Source organism: Peromyscus leucopus, chromosome 8a (genome assembly GCF_004664715.2).
Source record: "Peromyscus leucopus breed LL Stock chromosome 8a, UCI_PerLeu_2.1, whole genome shotgun sequence".
In the NCBI taxonomy this organism is placed as follows: Eukaryota; Metazoa; Chordata; class Mammalia; order Rodentia; family Cricetidae; genus Peromyscus; species Peromyscus leucopus.
The window spans coordinates 49623869-49642318 of NC_051085.1; the positions used below are offsets into that span (position 1 = coordinate 49623869).

At 49.0% G+C, this 18450-nt stretch overlaps 1 protein-coding gene across 1 annotated transcript in view; it reads left to right on the plus strand.

Moving 5' to 3' along the window:
- Positions 1-18450, plus strand: part of Igf2r (insulin like growth factor 2 receptor) — an 89402-nt gene that overhangs the window by 48302 nt on the left and 22650 nt on the right. Inside the window, 17 exon segments of the mRNA XM_028866666.2 lie at positions 1451-1591; positions 2657-2800; positions 3688-3825; positions 4358-4505; positions 5137-5314; positions 6060-6072; positions 6075-6174; positions 6605-6773; positions 7619-7798; positions 9585-9686; positions 11086-11187; positions 12405-12600; positions 15260-15424; positions 16013-16156; positions 16246-16421; positions 16599-16686; positions 17378-17593. Coding sequence (XP_028722499.1) covers positions 1451-1591; positions 2657-2800; positions 3688-3825; positions 4358-4505; positions 5137-5314; positions 6060-6072; positions 6075-6174; positions 6605-6773; positions 7619-7798; positions 9585-9686; positions 11086-11187; positions 12405-12600; positions 15260-15424; positions 16013-16156; positions 16246-16421; positions 16599-16686; positions 17378-17593 — 2400 coding nt within the window.

An 18450-nucleotide genomic window follows, 5' to 3' on the forward strand; every position in this document is an offset into this window, starting at 1 on the left:
GCAGTCGTTAAGTGTCCTGGAAGCTGTAGGAACACAGGAAATTTCTACAGGAGTTAAAATAGCCTCAGGAAGCCGTGGTTGAATCCCATCTATGTGTGCTAATGAAAGGGTGGGTTTCTGCAATGTGGAAGCGTTGTCATCTCTGGAATAGAACCCTGCTAAGCCAACAATGTGGGCTTCAGAGAGATTGCCAGGCTCCAGAATCTTAAAGAAAGCAGGAGTGTGGTGGGAGGAGGTCTCTAGTCGACACCCCCTCCCCTTCCTCCACCTCATGCGTTGTACTTCTGAGCTACGCATAGCCCCATGAAGTTTTCTGGTTGGTCTTTGTTTTGTTTTTTCAAGGGAAGAGGCCATATTGGCTTATAGTTGAAGAAGGGATGCAGTCCGTCATGGCGACAGGAACATGGGTGACTGGTCACGTCACGCCTGCAGTCAGGCTCAGGAACACTTTTTTTTTTTTTTTTTTTTTTTTTTAAGTTTTAAGTATCAGTGTGGTTACAAGACAAATTGGGATCTTGAGGGATGATGCAGAGATGCATTAATTCACTTAGCAGACTTTGTGCCACAGCCTGGCTTTTGAAGAATCTGGAGTGTTTTTGTAGCATTTTGCAACCAGATAGACCAGAGGATGCTGTGAGCTGAGAGTTGAAGTCTTCCATGCTGCTTCAGAAAGTCCCACCCTGGAGACTGCAGCCCACACCCCCTCCAGCCAATGCCCTGTGCTTTTGGGGAAACTTGGGCACACACACTGTCTTTCAAGGTTATGGACTTGGGAACCTAGCTTTCCAGAAGCATTGTGTTGTCACTGGCAAGTTGTGGCCTTCTACTTCTAAGTGTTGGCTGCCAACTTGCCAAGGGGATATTTCAGATAAGAATATCTGAATATTCCTACCATCCCATAAACTGGCATTGTGTATCTATCCTGCAGCGCCAGTGTATGGGATGGTAGGCACAGTCTCATGACTACTCTTCTTTGCCTAGTGTCCTTAACACCCAGCACTGCCCGCCCCCTACCCCCCGTTTCCCATCAGCATCTGTTCACTTGGTTTTTGGAGTCAGTGGAATCTTCCTCACCTTCTGTGAGCCAGACCTTCTGTCCTTCTCCAGTCAGCCTGTGCATAAGAAGAGGCAGTAGCTTTCTTAGTGGGACCGGAAGCTCAGCGTGTGACCAGTCAGTTCCCTTCCACCAGGCTCCAGACAGCCACTGGCCTCGTGGTGTGGTTCAGTCTTTGATTCTGTGCTGTAGGGTGTGGGAGAAGCTTGTGGTTTCATTCTTCAGAAAGCACACTGGGAATGGCCTGTCCCTGACACACGCAGTGAGAAAGTGAGGCGGACGCCACGACTTTCTAGGGAGTGCTAGGATCATCTGACCTTGGCCTAGTTTCTGTTTCAAGATGTGACCACAAGGAAAAAGTCACCCAGGACTAAAGGACTTTGGGTTTGGTTGCAGAATCAGAGAAGAATTGGGAAGCCGTGGGTGGCGGCCAGGCTGAATCAGAAAAGAAGTATTTCTTCATCAACGTCTGTCACCGAGTGCTGCAGGAGGGCAAGGCCAGGCGCTGTCCTGAAGATGCTGCTGTGTGTGCTGTGGGTGAGTCACGGCAGAGGGGAACCCTCTTTCTAAGGGTGTGTGGACTCGAGCTGCTTCCTTGGGAGAGACTTAGAATATGGCTTGCTTAAGCCTCCTGCCTTTGGATGTAAATACTAAGGACAATAAAGCATTCTACAATTTCAGTGTCAGAACCAGTGCACCCTGAAGTCCCGTGGTCAGCAGAGGTGTAGCTAAGCAGGAGTAGCCATGTTGGAGAATGCTCGACCATCTGTCTTCATTTTGTAACCTGAAGAATAATATATTACCAGTACTTGTAGAACTAATTTTGAATTTTTAGCAGCCCTTGGTCACACACTTGGGGAAGCCAAATATCCACAGGAGCCTTCGGCTGAGCAACATGTCTTGGAGTTCTTTCTTGCTGTCACTGTTGATCGTGTGTATCACACAGAAGCGTTTGTCTGAGAGACATTGAAGTTCGGTGTGTGTCCGTTAAGGCACAATTTGAAAATGCCAGGAGGAGGGTATGAAGAGTCTGTTGTACGAAGGACATAGCGAGGGCTTAGTGAGGCTTGTTGGATTTGGGGGATTACCCTTGGCATTCAGAACCAGGGATGTATGTGTCTCAAAGTGAGTGGAGTCTGTTCTTGTCTTACTAAGGACTCAGGCATAAACATGTTTGAAAAGCATCTGGACCGGTAATTCAGTGTGGATGCCACATGTGTGCGTTTCTGCTTGGTTGTGAATAAAGCCTACGGTTTGACTGTGCTCCCCATCAGCCTGTGTCTCAGGGTAGCTGAGGCCTTGAGCGTGGAAAAGTGTTTCTTACAGATGGTAGTGGTACACATACCAGCCTGACCATAAGATGCCTTTGGGGGATCCCGCATGTCAGTCCCCACCTGTCCCTGCTAAGGCAGGAGGTAGCCTTAGATGACTGTGTTTATTTCTCTCTTTCAAGAAAACCGTTTCTGTCCTAGTCGGTCAGGTGGGCTGAGAAGAGAGTGTGGTGACCTAATGGCATTTGGCTGAGTTTTGGTATAATTTTTAATGTCTGCATGATGATACCTTTCCCAGCACATCTTCTGTTCTCTTCTCTCTTTCTTCCAGATAAGAATGGAAGTAAAAACCTTGGAAAATTTGTCTCTCCTCCTACAAAAGAGAAAGGACACATACAGCTCTCTTATTCTGATGGTGATGACTGTGGTAATAATAAGAAAATAACAACTAACATCACACTCGTGTGCAAACCAGGTACTGTCACAGAAGAAGAGGCCTGCGCACATTCTCCATCATCTCTGCAGTGGGGTGGGAGGGAAGGGGGGGCAGTGCTGAGCACCCCCGGTTCTGGTCTCTGCTGATGGGAATCAAGTCGATCAGATTTCAGCCTAGAAATGGAGAAACCATATGTTCTCCTCAGGGAATTGTGTTGAAATTTTCCAGAGGAGTCGTGAGTCTCTGCATGACATCCTGTTCTTTAGGTCTGAGAGAGGATAAGGGTGTGGAATGCTGAACTTCCTCCAGAGGGTCATAAATGCCTTCAAATGTTTCCTGTATCTCACCATCTCAAATGTGCTTATCTCTCACTGAACTGATAAGTTTCTGCCCTCTTTGCTAAGATCTGCATCTGTGCATGTATTTTAGTGTTCTCAGAATGCCCTTATTTGTGTATTCTATGCTTCCCAGTTGTATTTATAATTTCTAGGGATTTCCGATTGACGTGGCACATTCTTACTATTTTAAAGCATTTCACCGCTGGGAGTTGGGCTGTTTCACATCCTCCCTATATCCATCCTGTAAAGTTTCCTCTGCATAAATTCCCAGCCATGGGAGAAGGTCACATACTAGGACTGTTTTGTTTCTTGTTTTATTTTGCTAGGACATATTTCCACCTTCTGAGTACTGGCATTATAGATAGGTGTGTGCTACGAGGCCTGCTCTGTGCAGGGCTGGGGACTGAACACAGAGTTGTGTGTACTCCGGACAAACGCTCCACTCAGTGAACCACATGCCTGGCTCCATAGGACCATTCTGTGACCTTGTCTTTCCCGGGGGTTTTTACAACAGCTAGCCCAGGGGAAATTCTTAGAACTAACAGATTGGTGTTGATCTCTTCCCGCCTCCCTTTTCTGTATTGACAGGTGATCTCGAAAGTGCCCCAGTGTTGAGAACTACTGGACCTGATGGTTGCTTCTATGAATTTGAATGGCACACAGCTGCTGCCTGTGTGTTGTCGAAGACAGAGGGAGAGAACTGCACAGTCCTTGATGCCCAGGCAGGTGTGTACCTCAGCAGTGCCGCTTCTGTTGTCCCGTGTAACTTGGGACCACAGATAGCTAAACACTTTCTATGACTGTTAGAGGTAACCTGCTTTAGAACTCTGTTAATGCCACTTGATTAGAATTCCAAGCATCTTTTGTCGTCTGCTTGAGCTGTGGCAGAGCCCATCTTGAATTTGTGGCTGGGCTGGATTTACTTGAGCCAAAGGGGATCCACACATAACATTTGAAAGACTTGTATGAGTCCTAGGCCAGACTCCCTTGTTAGAGGACCTTACAAGAAGGCCTTCGTAGTCTGGTCATCTAGCTTGGCTGTGCTGTTTGTGAGCCCTGGAGTTCCAGGTTTGAATGAGGTTGCAGCTCAGTGAAAAGGGCGGCGGTGAGGCCAGTGTCCGAGGGGGTAGATGCAGTTGCTGCAGGAATGCAGGCTGGGGGGGGGTGTCCCTTCTTCTTCTCCAGTGTCTTCTCGCTCTGTCGTCACCTGTCTCCGGTGTGCTGACTGACCTGATGTGCATCCCTTGGCTTGTTTTAGGGTTTTCATTTGATTTGACGCCCCTCACAAAGAAGAATGGTGCTTATAAAGTTGGGACAGAGAAGTATGACTTCTACATAAATGTTTGTGGCCCTGTATCTGTGCAGCCCTGTCAGCCAAACTCAGGGGCCTGCCAGGTAGCAAAAAGGCAAGTGATCTCTCGCTCTGGCTTTGTTCTCTGGTATTTTGTGTTAGTGAGTGTTTGATTAAGGAATAGCTAGGTTTCCCATGAATATTACTGCTTGACAAGCATTTAAATACTGAGAAGGAGACCTCATCAGAAAAATCTGAACTTCCCAGAGAAGGGGCAAGCCTTACCCGAGGGGGTGGAGAGAGGTCTGGGCTTATTTGATGCCGTCTTCTGTGAACTTAGAGCTTTGCAGTTCTTGCATATTTATGTATGTATTTCTCCTTACTGAATAGTGTTAGTTGTAATGAATTGAGTTGTGCACGCGCGCGTGTGCATGCGTATGTGTGTGTGTGTGTGTGTGTGTGTGTGTGTTGCTTTTATCCGCCTACAGTCAAGAGAGCTCTGTATGTGTGTATGTTGTTTTTCTTGTATAGTCAAGAGAGCTGTGTGTGTGGCTTCCCCCCCCCCCCCCCCCGTGTGTGTGTGTGTGTGTTTTACCTTTTTCGCTCTACAGTCAAGAGAGCTGCATATGAGATCCCCAGGGATTGCAGTATCTTGGTCCTGAGCGTGCCTTTGCCCCGATTTGCGCAGCCTTGGAGAGCTCCTGCTCCTTGACACTTTCCAAGTGACACTTCTGTATTCATTTTAGAGATAAGAAGGCTTGGAGCTTGGGGCTGAGTAATGCTAAGCTTTCCTACTATGACGGGATGATCAAGCTGAGCTACAAGGACGGCACGCCCTATAACAATGAAAAGCGCACACCGAGAGCCACGCTCATCACCTTTCTATGTGACCGAGACGCTGGAGTGGGCTTCCCAGAATATCAGGTGGGAAAGGTCTTGGGTCCTTTGCCTGGGCAGACCTGGGTCAGCAGAAACTGAGCTATTACTGCTCGTCTGGTCTTCTGGCCAAAGCGTCAAGTCATTAGTCCTTTTGCAGTGTCAGGGTGCCCAGGTGGTGTTTCGTCACTGGTTAAGCTGCCTATTCACAGGCCCATGTATCTTAACACTAGCCCCAGCCCCGTTTGTTCTGTTAGAAAACACGCAGAGGCTTAAAAAATTACCCTCCTATCCCCTTACCCACGGCCAGACCCTGTTATAGTTTGACAAGGCCGTCTTCTTAGCTCCGTGAAAGGAGATGGAGAAAGCGAACTTTCTTTCATGTAGCTTCTACTTAAAATCTTTTTTTTTTTTTAAAGAGCTGTTTGCATACTATCTCCTTTTATTTCTCCATTCTCAGCTTTCTGTTACTAGTGCAAACACATGAGGTGTTTTGTTTAGGAGAGGGTTATTTTGCCACCCAGTTTCCGTCCACGGTTGGTTGACTCATTGCTGTGGCCCTGACAGCGAGAGAGAGGTGGGGCACAGCCATTTACTTCACAGCCAGGAAGCACCAGAGAGCAAGGAAGGAGCAAAGAGCTGCCCTGCGCCGCCGAGCCGTGTCTCCAGTGAGGGTTGTGTCACTCACCTTAGCGTTCAGCTGGGCACCAGGGTTCCCTGTGTGGTCTTTGAGATGTTCCAGATGGAGACGTCCGTGCTGTCCTTTCATGTTTCTTTCCTGTTCTGGGATTAGGAAGAGGACAACTCCACTACAACTTCCGGTGGTACACCAGTTACGCTTGCCCAGAAGAACCCCTGGAGTGCATGGTGACAGACTCCTCCATGATGGAGCAGTACGACCTCTCCAGGTGAGCAGAGCCAGCAGCTGGCCTCGGCCCTTCCTCAGGTGTGGTCACCGGTGAGCAGCACGTGGTTGAGCTGATGGTGATAGGTACTGTGTTGACCTCAGGGTGCAGGACCAGGAGAGACAGAGCAGAAAGGAGACGGGTGTGGTCTGACCTCGGCACCTTTGTGACAGCAATTGATCTTTGTCATAGCAAAGGTTCAGTGTGCAGCTTCATGTTTAAAACAGTAGCTCCGTGAAGGGTCCTGTGCGTGCAGGGCGGGCTTCAGAATGTCAATGTTATGACATGTCCTGTGGGTCAGTCACCGTCCATAGCTTGATTCAAGTGTGTCTCTGTTGAGAATGTCTTTAATTCTCTAATGACGAAGCATTAACAGCCCAGCCTCAGCTAGTTCCGATTTTTAAAAGCATACCTTTGTGTTGACACTTTGTAGTCTAGTGAAATTTGAAGGAGGCCGTGGAGGAAACTGGTACGCCATGGAAAACTCCCGGGACTATACCACACGGAGGAAATACTACATCAACGTGTGTCGGCCTCTGAATCCTGTGCCGGGCTGTGATCGATACGCATCTGTTTGCCAGATGAAATATGAAAAGAATGAGGTGTGTCTGACGTTCTCACAGTCTCTCTCTCTTTTTCCCTTGGAGCTGAAGACCGAACCCAGGGTCTTGCGCTTGCTGAGCAAATGTTTTCTCTCTTGATTCTGAGGTTTAATGTATGGAGACAGTTGTTCTGTGGCTCTTGATGAGGGCAGTCCTTGCTGCGCAGCTGAAGCCTCTGAGGAGAGTGGTCGCAGAAAATGAGCCTCCTGCACAGGCTTTGAGTCTTTGTTCAGTCTTAAATTGTCCACTGGTCACCTTTGACCCAGTACATGGCAGAGGAAGCTCTTGGTGGTTATGTCTGGCCTGAATGCAGGTGCCCGAGTCATTCTGTAGACATCCATAGCCTCAGCACCCAAGGGTCTCCAGGATTACTTGTGTAAAAAATGGATTTGAAAGAGTTGCCTGGGAGTGAACAGATGCATGGGTAATGTCACTCTGACTGTTGAATACTGCATCTGTGGTTGATTGCCCTCACTGGTGGGACTTTTACACATTTCCTTGTGGTCCTCATAGGTGGTGGGCTATGAGAGTTGTACATGGACTCCAGAAGTTGACATCTGCAGAAACAGTGTGAGGGTTTGCTTTTGTTAGCACACGCTAGTGATGTGCTCTGGCACTTCAGAGGCATTTGAGGCTCTATCTGCATGGGTGTGTGTTCTTTACCCGAGCAGCAGCCTCAGAGTAGAGCGGCCCCTCCTGCTCAGGTCTTCCTCAGTTTCGTTTGCCCGCTGACACAGTTGTTAGTGGTGACTTCATAGGCTCTAATTACTGTGAGTAGCAAGTTGATTTCCTGAGGAATAAAGCCAGCTGTTTCCAGGAGAAGCCTAAGGCACACTCTATTGCAGGGCTCCTTGGCTGAGACTGTATCCATCAGTAACTTGGGAGTTGCAAAGAGCGGCCCTGTGGTGGAGGAGAGTGGCAGCCTCGTCTTAGAATATGTGAACGGCTCTGCCTGCACCACCAGCGATGGCCAGCTAACCACCTATAGCTCCAGGATCCATCTTGTCTGCGGCCGGGGAATCGTGGTGAGTGCTGTGCAGGGGTGTGGTAAGACCTGCAGAAAAACACCGGGGCCAGTGTGCGCAATTTTATACTTGTAAAACAATTTTGCATAAAAATATTAAGGCATAAAATTCGTCATTTTAGGCATTTTTGAGTTACCAAGAACATTTTGTCCATCATTAGTGTTGTTCACTTGTCATCAAGTGTTTAGAACTTTTTTTGGTCAGTCTTTGTTTGTTTGAGACTTGAGTCTCAACTGTGTGGCTCTGGCTGGTCAGCCTGGCCTTGAACTCCTGCAGCTCTGCCTCTTGAGTGCTGGGGTTAAAGGTGCGGCCTGTCTTACATCTAGAAGTTTTATTTCCAAAACTTCTTATTGCTAGTTTTCTTCCCTCCTCCCCTCCCTCCCTCCCTTCCTTCCTTCCTTCCTCCCTCCCTCCCTTCTTCTCTCCCTCCCTCTCTCCCTCCCTTCCCTGTTCTTTTTTTGGGGGGGGGAGGGGGGTTGTCAGGGTCGCAGGCTGTCCTGAAACTCGCTATGAGTCTTGAGTTTGACTTGCTGACAGGAATTGGATGTTCCTGTTTTCTGCTGGAGCCCAGTCCAGTGGATGTGAGGCCTGGTGTCCAGGTATCCCACAGACGGGAAGTTTGTCCTCCTTTGTTGTATGAAACGACTGGCTGGCTGAGCCTGGGCCTGTGGTCCCTCAGGACAGTGTCGATCCGTGGGCTGCAGACACACCCCCTTGATCTAATGAGCCTGATCACTTCGGTGGACAGCTGCGGGTTTCATCTGCAGCTGCTCTTGGCAGCCCTTGCTCCGGATGTGTGGGAATCCTATCATCCACTACTCATTTTCTTTTTTTGCTGTCATTTAGATAATGCCATTTAGTTCCAGAAAATTCTTTCAGATCCTTCTTAGTTTTCCAAGTACTTTCCCACAGTGGCTGGGCTGGTCATGCCTGTGGGCCTGGTGTACAGTATGGGCCCCGGCAAGACGAGTGAAGGAAATAAGAGAAGGTCAGGTTCACAGCGTGTACCACAGGCTAAAGCCTGGAACTTTCTTAACCGTGGGGAACCAGGCTACTTCTGCTTTGCTCTTAGGGCTGATGAGGAGAGTGGGGGTGGGGCCCACAGGTAGAGAGTGTTGGTATGTGGGCTGTGGGCTGCGATCAGTTACAGAATACCAGTGGAGTTCTCCAGGTAGTCTCCGGTGTGCTGTCCCACTAACAGTGAGCCGTTGCCGCCTGCGACGGAGGTGGCACTCTAGGAAGGGGACACGGCTCTCGGCTCGGCTCGTGGAGGAGATTTCTCACTGGAACCCACAAATTAGAAGCCAGTATTTCTCACTGAAACCCACAAATTAGAAGCCAGTGATAGCCACAGATTAGCGCATATGTGTAATCAGGACCCGAGTCACAAACACAGTGTGTGCCCCACCTAGAAGCTCTCCTTGTGGCCCTTCCTGTTGCTTCTCAGCCCTTTCCCTGACGCACGAGCCTAAATACAGCTGCTGTCTACAACTGTGCACAGTAGCTTTCTGGTTGCTTCGACTCTGGGTATACAAGCCTGGATTCAAGCTGTCTGGACCCCAGTTTTCCCATTTACTGCTGGGAGAGCTCAGATGTGCTAAGGCCCAGGCGTGTGAGATGACCGCTCTCTCCTACGGGATAGTGAGAACGCTGTGCCGCAGGGAGGAAGTGCACATTAGGTGCCCACCCACTGCAGACAGTCAGTGCGTTGTTCTAGCCTGTTGCCCTGGTGCTCGGCTGCTGTGGGGATGTCCTGCTGATTTCTCTCTGTCCTGTGACCTTTCAGAACACCCACCCCATATTCACATACAGCTGGGAATGTGTGATCAGTTTCCTGTGGAACACAGAGGCTGCTTGCCCTATCCAGACGATCACAGATGCAGACCAGGTATGTGGGTTGTCACCTTGCTCCTGCTGAGGCTGGCTTTGCGTTGCCTCCTACGCTGCTTTCTGATTCACACGTCACCACCCTCTGCCTCCTCCCTACCCTTGGCACCTAGATCTCCAGAACCTCCAGCTTTACTCTTTGCTCCCTACAACCCTCTCCTTTGGGGGGTTGTCCAAGACAAGGTTTCTCTGTGTCACAGCCCTGGCTGGCCTGGAACTCACTCTGTAGATCAGTCTGACTTCGGACTCACTGCCTCTGCCTCCTGAGTGCTAGGATTAAAGGTGTGCACCACCACCACTGCCTGGCTCACTACAACCCTCTTGTCCCTTTCCTGTGCCAGTGCATCCCAGTGGGCTCTCCATTCAGAACGTTTCAGTGTCTGATAGAGTGAAACCCATGAAGTCCATAACCTTGTCCAGGGGATGGAGCCCTGTGCTTCATGTGATCTCACTGACAGAGTAAAGCCCATGTGTCTGCTGGGACCTCGCCTTCCTAGAGTTAGCACATGTGTTAGCACACGTGTTCTGCTGGGACCTCGCCCACAGAATAAAGCATGTGTGTCTGCTGTGTCCTCCCTCCCCTGCAGTGGGTAGCCCAGTGCCTCAGGCTGATGTCTCTGTGGTAGACGACTTATCCTTTGCTGACGGCCCTAGCTCTCTCTTTGCTGTCAGCATCTTTCCACTGCTGGCTGCTCTTGTCTGGGCTGCTTCTCCTGGCTTCATGTTGTCCTGTGCAGTGCAGCAGTACACTGCTCTCGGAGCTTTTTGCTGCCCTCCTGGGCTACTGCAGTGAGTTGTTGTTACGGTAGTGTGTGTGCGTGTGCATTCTTTACGGTGGGACATGTTTCACTCCCCATCCTTCTGTTTTCTCTACTGGACTACAGAGTCTGGCAGCAGACACCTGGACTGATACCCACAGTGATGACCTCAGGTCAGGGCCAATAGGCATCTCACGCACCCTGTCCATGGTCAGGGCTCTGACCGTTAGCCTGTACTTTATGGACACTGGAGCCTGAGGGTACACTTAGAAGAAGGGAGGAAATTGTCCATGGGTTGACCCAATCATATCCCATAGGTGTTTTCATTGCAATGAGAGAGAATTCTTAAGTTTTATTTATTTTTTGAATATCTAGGTCGCTATACCTTCACCTACCGTAGGATTAACAGTGGTCTCATTTGGGTAAATTAGTAGCTTAGCATTCGTGCGGTGAGTCCCATTCTTCTGCACACACCCCCCACATTGGTACAGTACACGAACACACTGTTGCTCCTGTAGAGATTTGAATGAGTGGCAAGTACAGCTCGCCAAGTGTAGCTGTGGGTTTCTGGAGCCTGCGCGTTTCTTCTGCTCCTGTAGAACTGGTTTGAATGTCTTTCTCTCTCTTTCTTGTTTCTAATAGGCTTGCTCTATCCGGGACCCCAACACGGGGTTTGTATTTAATCTTAACCCACTCAACAACTCTGACGGATACGTGGTCTCTGCCATCGGAAAGACTTTTTTGGTAAGAGTGATACAGTCAACCTGTAGCTTGCTTTAAATAGGACTCAATGTCCTCAAGGCACCTCAGCTGGGGTTTCGGGATCAGGCATGCTTAGTGCTTGTCCAGGTTGGGGGTGGGCAGTGAAGTGGCATCTTCACCATGGTCCTGATACAGTTAGATGGGAACAGTTACCCATCCTCACTTGCTGCTGTGTGTCCAGAAGTTTGTTTCCAGGAACAGCAGCAGAGTGACAATTAATTAGGACCTGGTTAAAGCTTAGCTTCCTGGCCTGTTGTAGGCCTCCTGACTCAGTTCTGTGGTGGCCTCGGAGTCGGCTTCAGGAAGCCCATCAGATGATTTTGGTGCCCACTGAAGTTTGAGAGGCACTGGTCAAGAAGAGATGTGATTAGACTGTAAAAGGGAGGCTACCTGGAGGGCTGTGTTCTAGACTCTTCCCTTACGGATTGTTTCTGAGCGTGCCCAGAGCCGTAAGATAGAAAGTCTGCCCAGGGATAGCATTTAAACTGATGCAGGGAGAAAGCTCCTAAAACATCTGCGTGAACTACGCTGTTAGGAGCATGTACGTGTCTCGTCGTGGCTCTTGGTCGCAGGTCGCAGGCCAGTGGGTAACAAGTAGAAGTGAGCTGCCTGGAAGAGCGCCTGTCTGCTGGGCCGCCACCGCCCACCGCCAGTTACTCGGCATCCCAGCCAGGGCTGCAGACTCCTGCCCCTTACTGTCCAACCCTGTCCCCCAGCCTGCTGGGTTCAGCTGCCCTGCACATTTGGTGGCCTCTTTTCCAGAGCTGCTTTCTTTGCATAACTACATAGCTGCTTCTTAAATAGAATCAGCATCTTTAAAAAATCAGGGCGCCACTTTGTTTTCAGTTATGACTCAGCTGTATACACTTTCCCCACGTGATTAAAGACACTGTGAAGTGGTTTGTGTCACTCTCTAGTATATGGTTCATAATTACTTGCAGTGTTTACATTTACAGATAGAGTGCTGTATAAATAAGACCACAGAACACCATGCACTGAACTTTAAATTTGCATAGGTATTGCTATTTGGACTTGGGTTTTATTGCCTTTCTTAGTGTAGGACCTAGCTGCCCCAAAGTTGATTAACTTTGTGATAACCAGACATGTAGCCCAGTGGTACTTTGGGTTCTAGGGTTCTTGTGTGTGGTAAGTCTTGGACTCTAAGTGGGTGATTTTTTTTTTCCCTGTCTGGCTTCCAGTTCAATATCTGTGGTGCAATGCCTGCCTGCGGGATGATGGCAGGAAAGCCAGCCTTTGGCTGTGAGGCAGGAACCAAGACGGAAGAATTGAAGAACTTGAAACCAGAAAGGCTAGTTGGAATGGAGAAGAGCCTCCAGTTGTCTACTGAGGGATTCCTCACCCTGACCTACAAAGGGGCTGGTTCCTCAGACAAAGGTGAGCTGTGAGGCCTGTGGCTTTGTCATGAACAGATTCATGTCCTACAAGGCTGTGCCTGAATCCTCTGTTGGCATTCTCTCTCATAGAGTGCTTACCAGCTTCCTCCTTTGGGGGCACTTGCACACGCACACATTGCCCATCTCTTCTTTTTATCTTGCACACCAGTTCTTCAGAGGTGGGGTGTTCAATTGCATTTCTTCAGGTACTAAAGAAGCAATGGGTGACAATCATGGCAGTCTGGTTTCTTGTTTAACAGTCTGCACACGTTACGCTTGTTAGTACTTAATGGTCACCATATTTTGTTAGTTAAGTGCAAGGTCTGTGGAGCCCCGGCAGGGGAAGTGTACCAACGTGGTTAAGATGCTATATGTATGTTTATGGTGGGGAATGGAAAAGCTGAAATAGTTGGCTGTAAAATCAGGAATAAGACAGAATGTTCGGTGAACACTACTCAGTATGGGCACTCAGTTCCAGGTGTCAGATGTGAGGTCACATTTGCAGTGGGTGATTTTACATAGGGAAAACCTTCAGCTCGCTCAGAAAACTGTTGGTATTGATGAGTACACAGCCACACAGTCACACACAAATAATAAACACTCAAGTCCAAAAATCAAGACAGACAGTTATGCAGAAGCAGTGTCTGCATTATCTAGCAGTCCCACTGTGGTGCATATATCCAGGGGTATTGAACCCAGGCATCATATGGCAGTACTGCATTTATTGCAGCCTCTTCATAACAGCCCATGTATGGAATCAAGTTAGGTTTTCCTCGAAAGATGGGTGTATATACATAAATATATAATGTGTGCACAGTGGCTGTTACTAAAAATGAGTGAAAATCTCTCATTTGAAGCAGTTTGCATGGCACTAGAAATCTTGTGAAGTAAGTTAGACCCAGACAAGTGCTGCTGTTCATACCTGCGTGTGGGAGCTGTGGTAAACTCAACGCTCCATCTTGAAGCAGTGTAGAGTTACACCTGAAGAGGAGTGGAGTTAGCAGAGTCTGGGTAGGGAGGTGTGGGCCGGGTTTGGTTAGCGGGTGTAGGAGTGTGTTGGTGAGGAGGAATGATGTTCTGTACAGCACAGAGGGATAGTTAAGTTGACAGCACCATTGTATTTCTAAGTAGCTAGTGGAGAGGGATGTTGGTGTTTCTAACAGAGAGGAATTGGTTGAGGAGATGATGAAGTACTCCAGTTGCTCTGATCTAATGACTGCCTGTCATATACTTGGATTGAAATGTGACTGCGTATCCAGTGAATGCGAGGTTACTGTGTGGCAGTCAGAAATAAAAATAAATTTAAAACTAATTGAAAATGTTTCGAATAAACTTGGAGAGTAATTGCAGGGTTGAGAGCTCCTGTTCTGGAAGGGGTTCTACCAGAGGAGGAGGTGGGCTGTGGATGGCGTGGACCGATGGGCTGGAGTTGGAAGGGAAGAGAATTAGACAAAGTGTGAGGATGTGTCTGCTGCCTTGGGGGGCGCGGTGACCAGGCCAGCCTTCAGTGTCTTCCACATGGGTGTTTTGAAGGGCCGTGTGAGCACATGATCATCCAGCGAGCACTCTTCAGTGTGCCTTGCAAGAAGGGATCTCGCAGTCCTTTTACTGAGAGGAAGGGGCTAGTTTTCTGGGAGGGAAGCTCAGCTTGGAGGGATCATGGCTCTTCTCTGGAGTGGGCAGTCTCTGAAGGCTGTTAGGATGTGGGCATCTGTTTTGCCTCAGTGGCCACAAGGCCACGGTGTGGCTCATTTTGTAGCTACTTCGCTCTCTGATTGCAGACCACTGGTTTAAAATAATATTGGGTAGTCATTTTCCTATCATATTCTCTCCAGGCTTGAATTTCCAAACTATTCCTGACCCAGCTGTATTAACATTGGGGGACATCTAAGGACTGCTGTGAGAGAGACTCTAGGCCTGGGCTAATGCTGTGGGTTCAGTCCGCTTGCTTGTGCTTCTTCCTTAGTTTTCTTCTTACTCTTTAACCACGGAAAGCAGAGGTGGAGCTGCTCCCAGACACTGAAGCCAATTTTGTGGGAACTGAGCACTGATTGCTCTGAGCACAGAGCTGTGGAATGCTGGGGTGAGCGCCCCACCCACCTTGCCACAGCGGCTGCCTTGGTTTTCCCTCTGTGGGCCTCACATAATAGTCTGCATTCAGTGCAGCCGTGATGTGTTTAAAATGTTTGAGTAGAGGAGTTCCTTCCCAGCTAGAGTATTCCTGTGGCTCCGTGTTGTGCCCGGAGTAGAAGCCAGCACACTCACAGTGGTGGGTGATGGTCTCCTCGCTTTACCTATCTGGTCTTGTTGTCCTGTATGATTTTGCAAAATGAAGGTCTGCTGTGCAGTCTCCCTACCCCAGCCCTGGTCTCTGTGCTCACTCAGGGCGCACCTTCTTTTCCTTTTAGCCTTGCAGGGGGAGCAGTAGGTTAGGTGTATAGGATTTGCTAAGAAAAAAAATGAGGAAATAAAAGTTACCCTGTCTCCTGATGGACTGACAATGCTGATGAGAGATGGAATGCTTTCTGATCCCTGATCAGGCCCCTCGGCAGCTAGCTGCCCTGCTGTGTGGTCCTGGGATGGCTGTGAAGCCTCTTGCGGCCCTTGCTGTCCCGAGTCGGAGATGCCTGCTGAACAGTGCCTTTCTTCTTCTCCCACAGGCACAGCGTTCATCATCCGCTTCATTTGCAACGATGACATTTACCCAGGAACCGCCAAATTTCTGCACCAGGATATCGACTCCACACGAGGGATCCGGAACACTTACTTTGAGTTTGAAACTGCATTGGCTTGTGTTCCTTCTCGAGTAGATTGCCAAGTGACTGGTGAGGCCTAGGAGTTAGCAGGCTGGGTCTGAGTGAGAGGGTGTGTGTCGATATTTATTTGTCTGTGAGTGTCTACATGCTTGAATGCAAGGTAACCGTTTGTCAATGGGGCCTGTATGCTTTGCTTCATAGGTAATATGGCCATTGTTGCGTGTTTTTAAGTGTTGCTTAGTGTTGTAAATGCTTCTCTTGAAGAGACTCCCCTCCCCCATACAGTTAAGGTTTAAATTATGGTTTGGGGGTCAGGTGCTCATAGGAATTGAGAAGAAAACTCAAGTACAAAAGAAAATCAAATACAGATGTGTATGTCAGAGATTCATACAAGGAAGAAAAAAAGACCCAATACCCAAGGAGTTCCTTAGTTGTGCCCTGACCTGGCTATGTCCCCTGACCCCTCAGTCTCTGCACTGCCCTGTGATGGCTTTTCCAGCAGGGACAATGGTATGTTTCTGTAGGGCAGGCTTCCTGTGCATTTCCTTATGTCTTGAAAGGCGCTCCATCTGCATCCTGGCAGTCTTTACGTGGTGGGGAAAGTGGTACCAGAACAAACAGGAAACAGGTTTTCCATGGTGTTTCCTTCTATTCCAGACCCAGCTGGGAACGAGTATGACCTGAGTGCCTTGAGCACGGTCAGGAAGCCGTGGACCGCCGTGGACACCTCGTTGGACGGGAAGAAGAGAAATTTCTACCTGAGTGTCTGCACTCCTCTCCCGTACATCCCCCGCTGCCATGGTGAGCTGGGGTCCTCGTTCTGTCGCATTCCCGGCGCCTGATTGAACCAGGGTCAGCCCTACTCAAGTTAACCACTCTTGTCCTCTCAGGCAGTGCAGTGGGGTCCTGCTTGTTGTCAGAGGAGCAAAGTTTGAGCTTGGGTGTGGTGCAGATCAGTCCTCAAGCTGCTGAGAACGGATCCCTCAGCATCCTGTACGTCAATGGCGACAGGTGTGGAGACCAGCGCTTCTCCACCAGGATCATATTCGAGTGTGCCCAGATGTCGGTGAGTGTGCGTGCGGCAGCTCTTCTCTCTCCATTTCCCCGTGATCTTCAAGTCTTCTCCTCCATAAATACTGAGTACTTGGCTTAAGCAAGTGAAAGATTGACTATTAACCAAGGCTCGCTCTTGATTTTTGTTAAGTAAGTAGAAAAGAAAGCAAACTGTTGGCTTCTGTTGCAGGGGTCGCCCGTGTTCCAGTTCGTGAAAGACTGTGAATACGTGTTTTTGTGGAGAACAGTGGAGGCCTGTCCTGTGGTCAGAGAGGAAGGTGAGCCCCGGGCTCCTGCCCCAGGCTGCTATGAACGTGTGGTGTGGTAGACGCTAACATGTGGCGTCTCAGATAGGAAGCCCCGTAATGGTGGCTCCCAGTGGGCCAGGAGGTGCCGGTGGTGGGCCAGGAGGTGCTGGTGGGTGGATAACTGCTTCTCCTTGAGTTCTTTTCTAAGCCATTGGTTAATTTTTACCACTGGTTTTCTCCTGTACTTGGATTGGGTTTTTGGTCTCTCTTGAAACCAGTAAAGCAGTCAGGGTGGGTTTGGCGTCTTGAGTCTTGGTAATGTCTGTAGGCTTCCTTCCAGTTGTCATCTGTCTTATACAGAGACAGAGCAGCATAGGGCAGTCCACTCTTTGGTACTTGCCAGGTCTGGTGGTGCAGGCCGATAATCTCAGCTTCACGGGAGGTTGAAGTAGGAGGAACATAAATTCAAGGCCTGCCTCCCTGGGCTGTGAGTTTGAGGCCAGTGTAGGTAACTTAATGAGACACAATCTCAACTCAGTAAATAGAGCTAAGAATGTAGCACAGTGAGAGAATGTTTGCATAGGGTGGGCTAGGTCCTAGGTTCAATCCTCAGTAATGCAAAGTAAGTAAGAAATTTATTTACAGAAGAAATTCTTTCCCCTTGGAAATAGGAGTGCATGTGTGATAGCATTTTCTCTTGGCTTCCTGTGTGTTCTTGAAGGAGACAACTGCCAGGTGAAAGACCCCAGGCATGGCAATGTGTATGACCTGAGGCCCCTGGCCCTCAATGACACCATCATCACTGCTGGCGAGTACACCTACTACTTCCGGGTCTGTGGGAAGCTGTCCTCAGATGTCTGTCCTGTCCATGATGGATCCATGGCAGTCTCATCATGCCAGGAAAAGAAAGGACCACAGGGATTTCAGAAAGTGACAGGTACTCTTGTTTTTTCTTCTTGAGTTGTAAAATATCAAGATGTAATACCAGAGATCACATTTCTCTAACACGGGAGGAAGGAATGGGCCAACTCCAACCAGAACACAACCAAGCAAACTCCCTCCCTCCCTCCCTCCCTCCCTCCCTCCCTCCTCCCCCTCCCCCCCCCTCCCTCCCTCCCGGGCAGTTTATGTGGAGGAAGGATGGGTGTCACCGAACACAAGTGGGTGTCAGGGATAGTTTGCAGGAGTCGGCTCTCCTTTTACCATGTAGCTCCTAGGGATTGAACTTAGGTCATCAGATATTTATAGTAAGTGCCCTTAACCACTGAGCCACCTTGTCAGCTTACTGAAGACAATTTGATTAGAGTTTGGAAGAAAAAACAGGTCAAGGCAAGCTGAAAATCGTGGATACCACATGGTATTTCTGACCCTAAGCCCATAGTCCGTCTCCCCCTCCTTTTTTTTTTTTTTTTTTTTTTTTTTTTTTGGTGTTCTTGGTTTTTTGAGACAGGGCTTCTCTGTGTAGCCCTGGCTGTCCTGGAACTCACTCTGTAGACCAGGCTGGCCTTGAACTCACAGAGATCTCCCTGCTTCTGCCTCCTGAGTGCTGGGATTAAAGGTGTGCGTCACCACCGCCCGGCTTAAGCCCATAATTTTTTCTTTATGCCAGCTTATGGGAGACATTGAACTAGACAGTAATGTGTATCTGCAAGCAGTGTATCTTAGGGTCATCAAAGGGGTCATATTTAGTAGAAGGCTTAGCTATAAACTGACAAGATTGTACTGGGAGAGATGGCTTAGTAGTTAGAGTACTGACTGCTTTTGCAGAGGACCAGGGTTCGATTCCCAGCACCC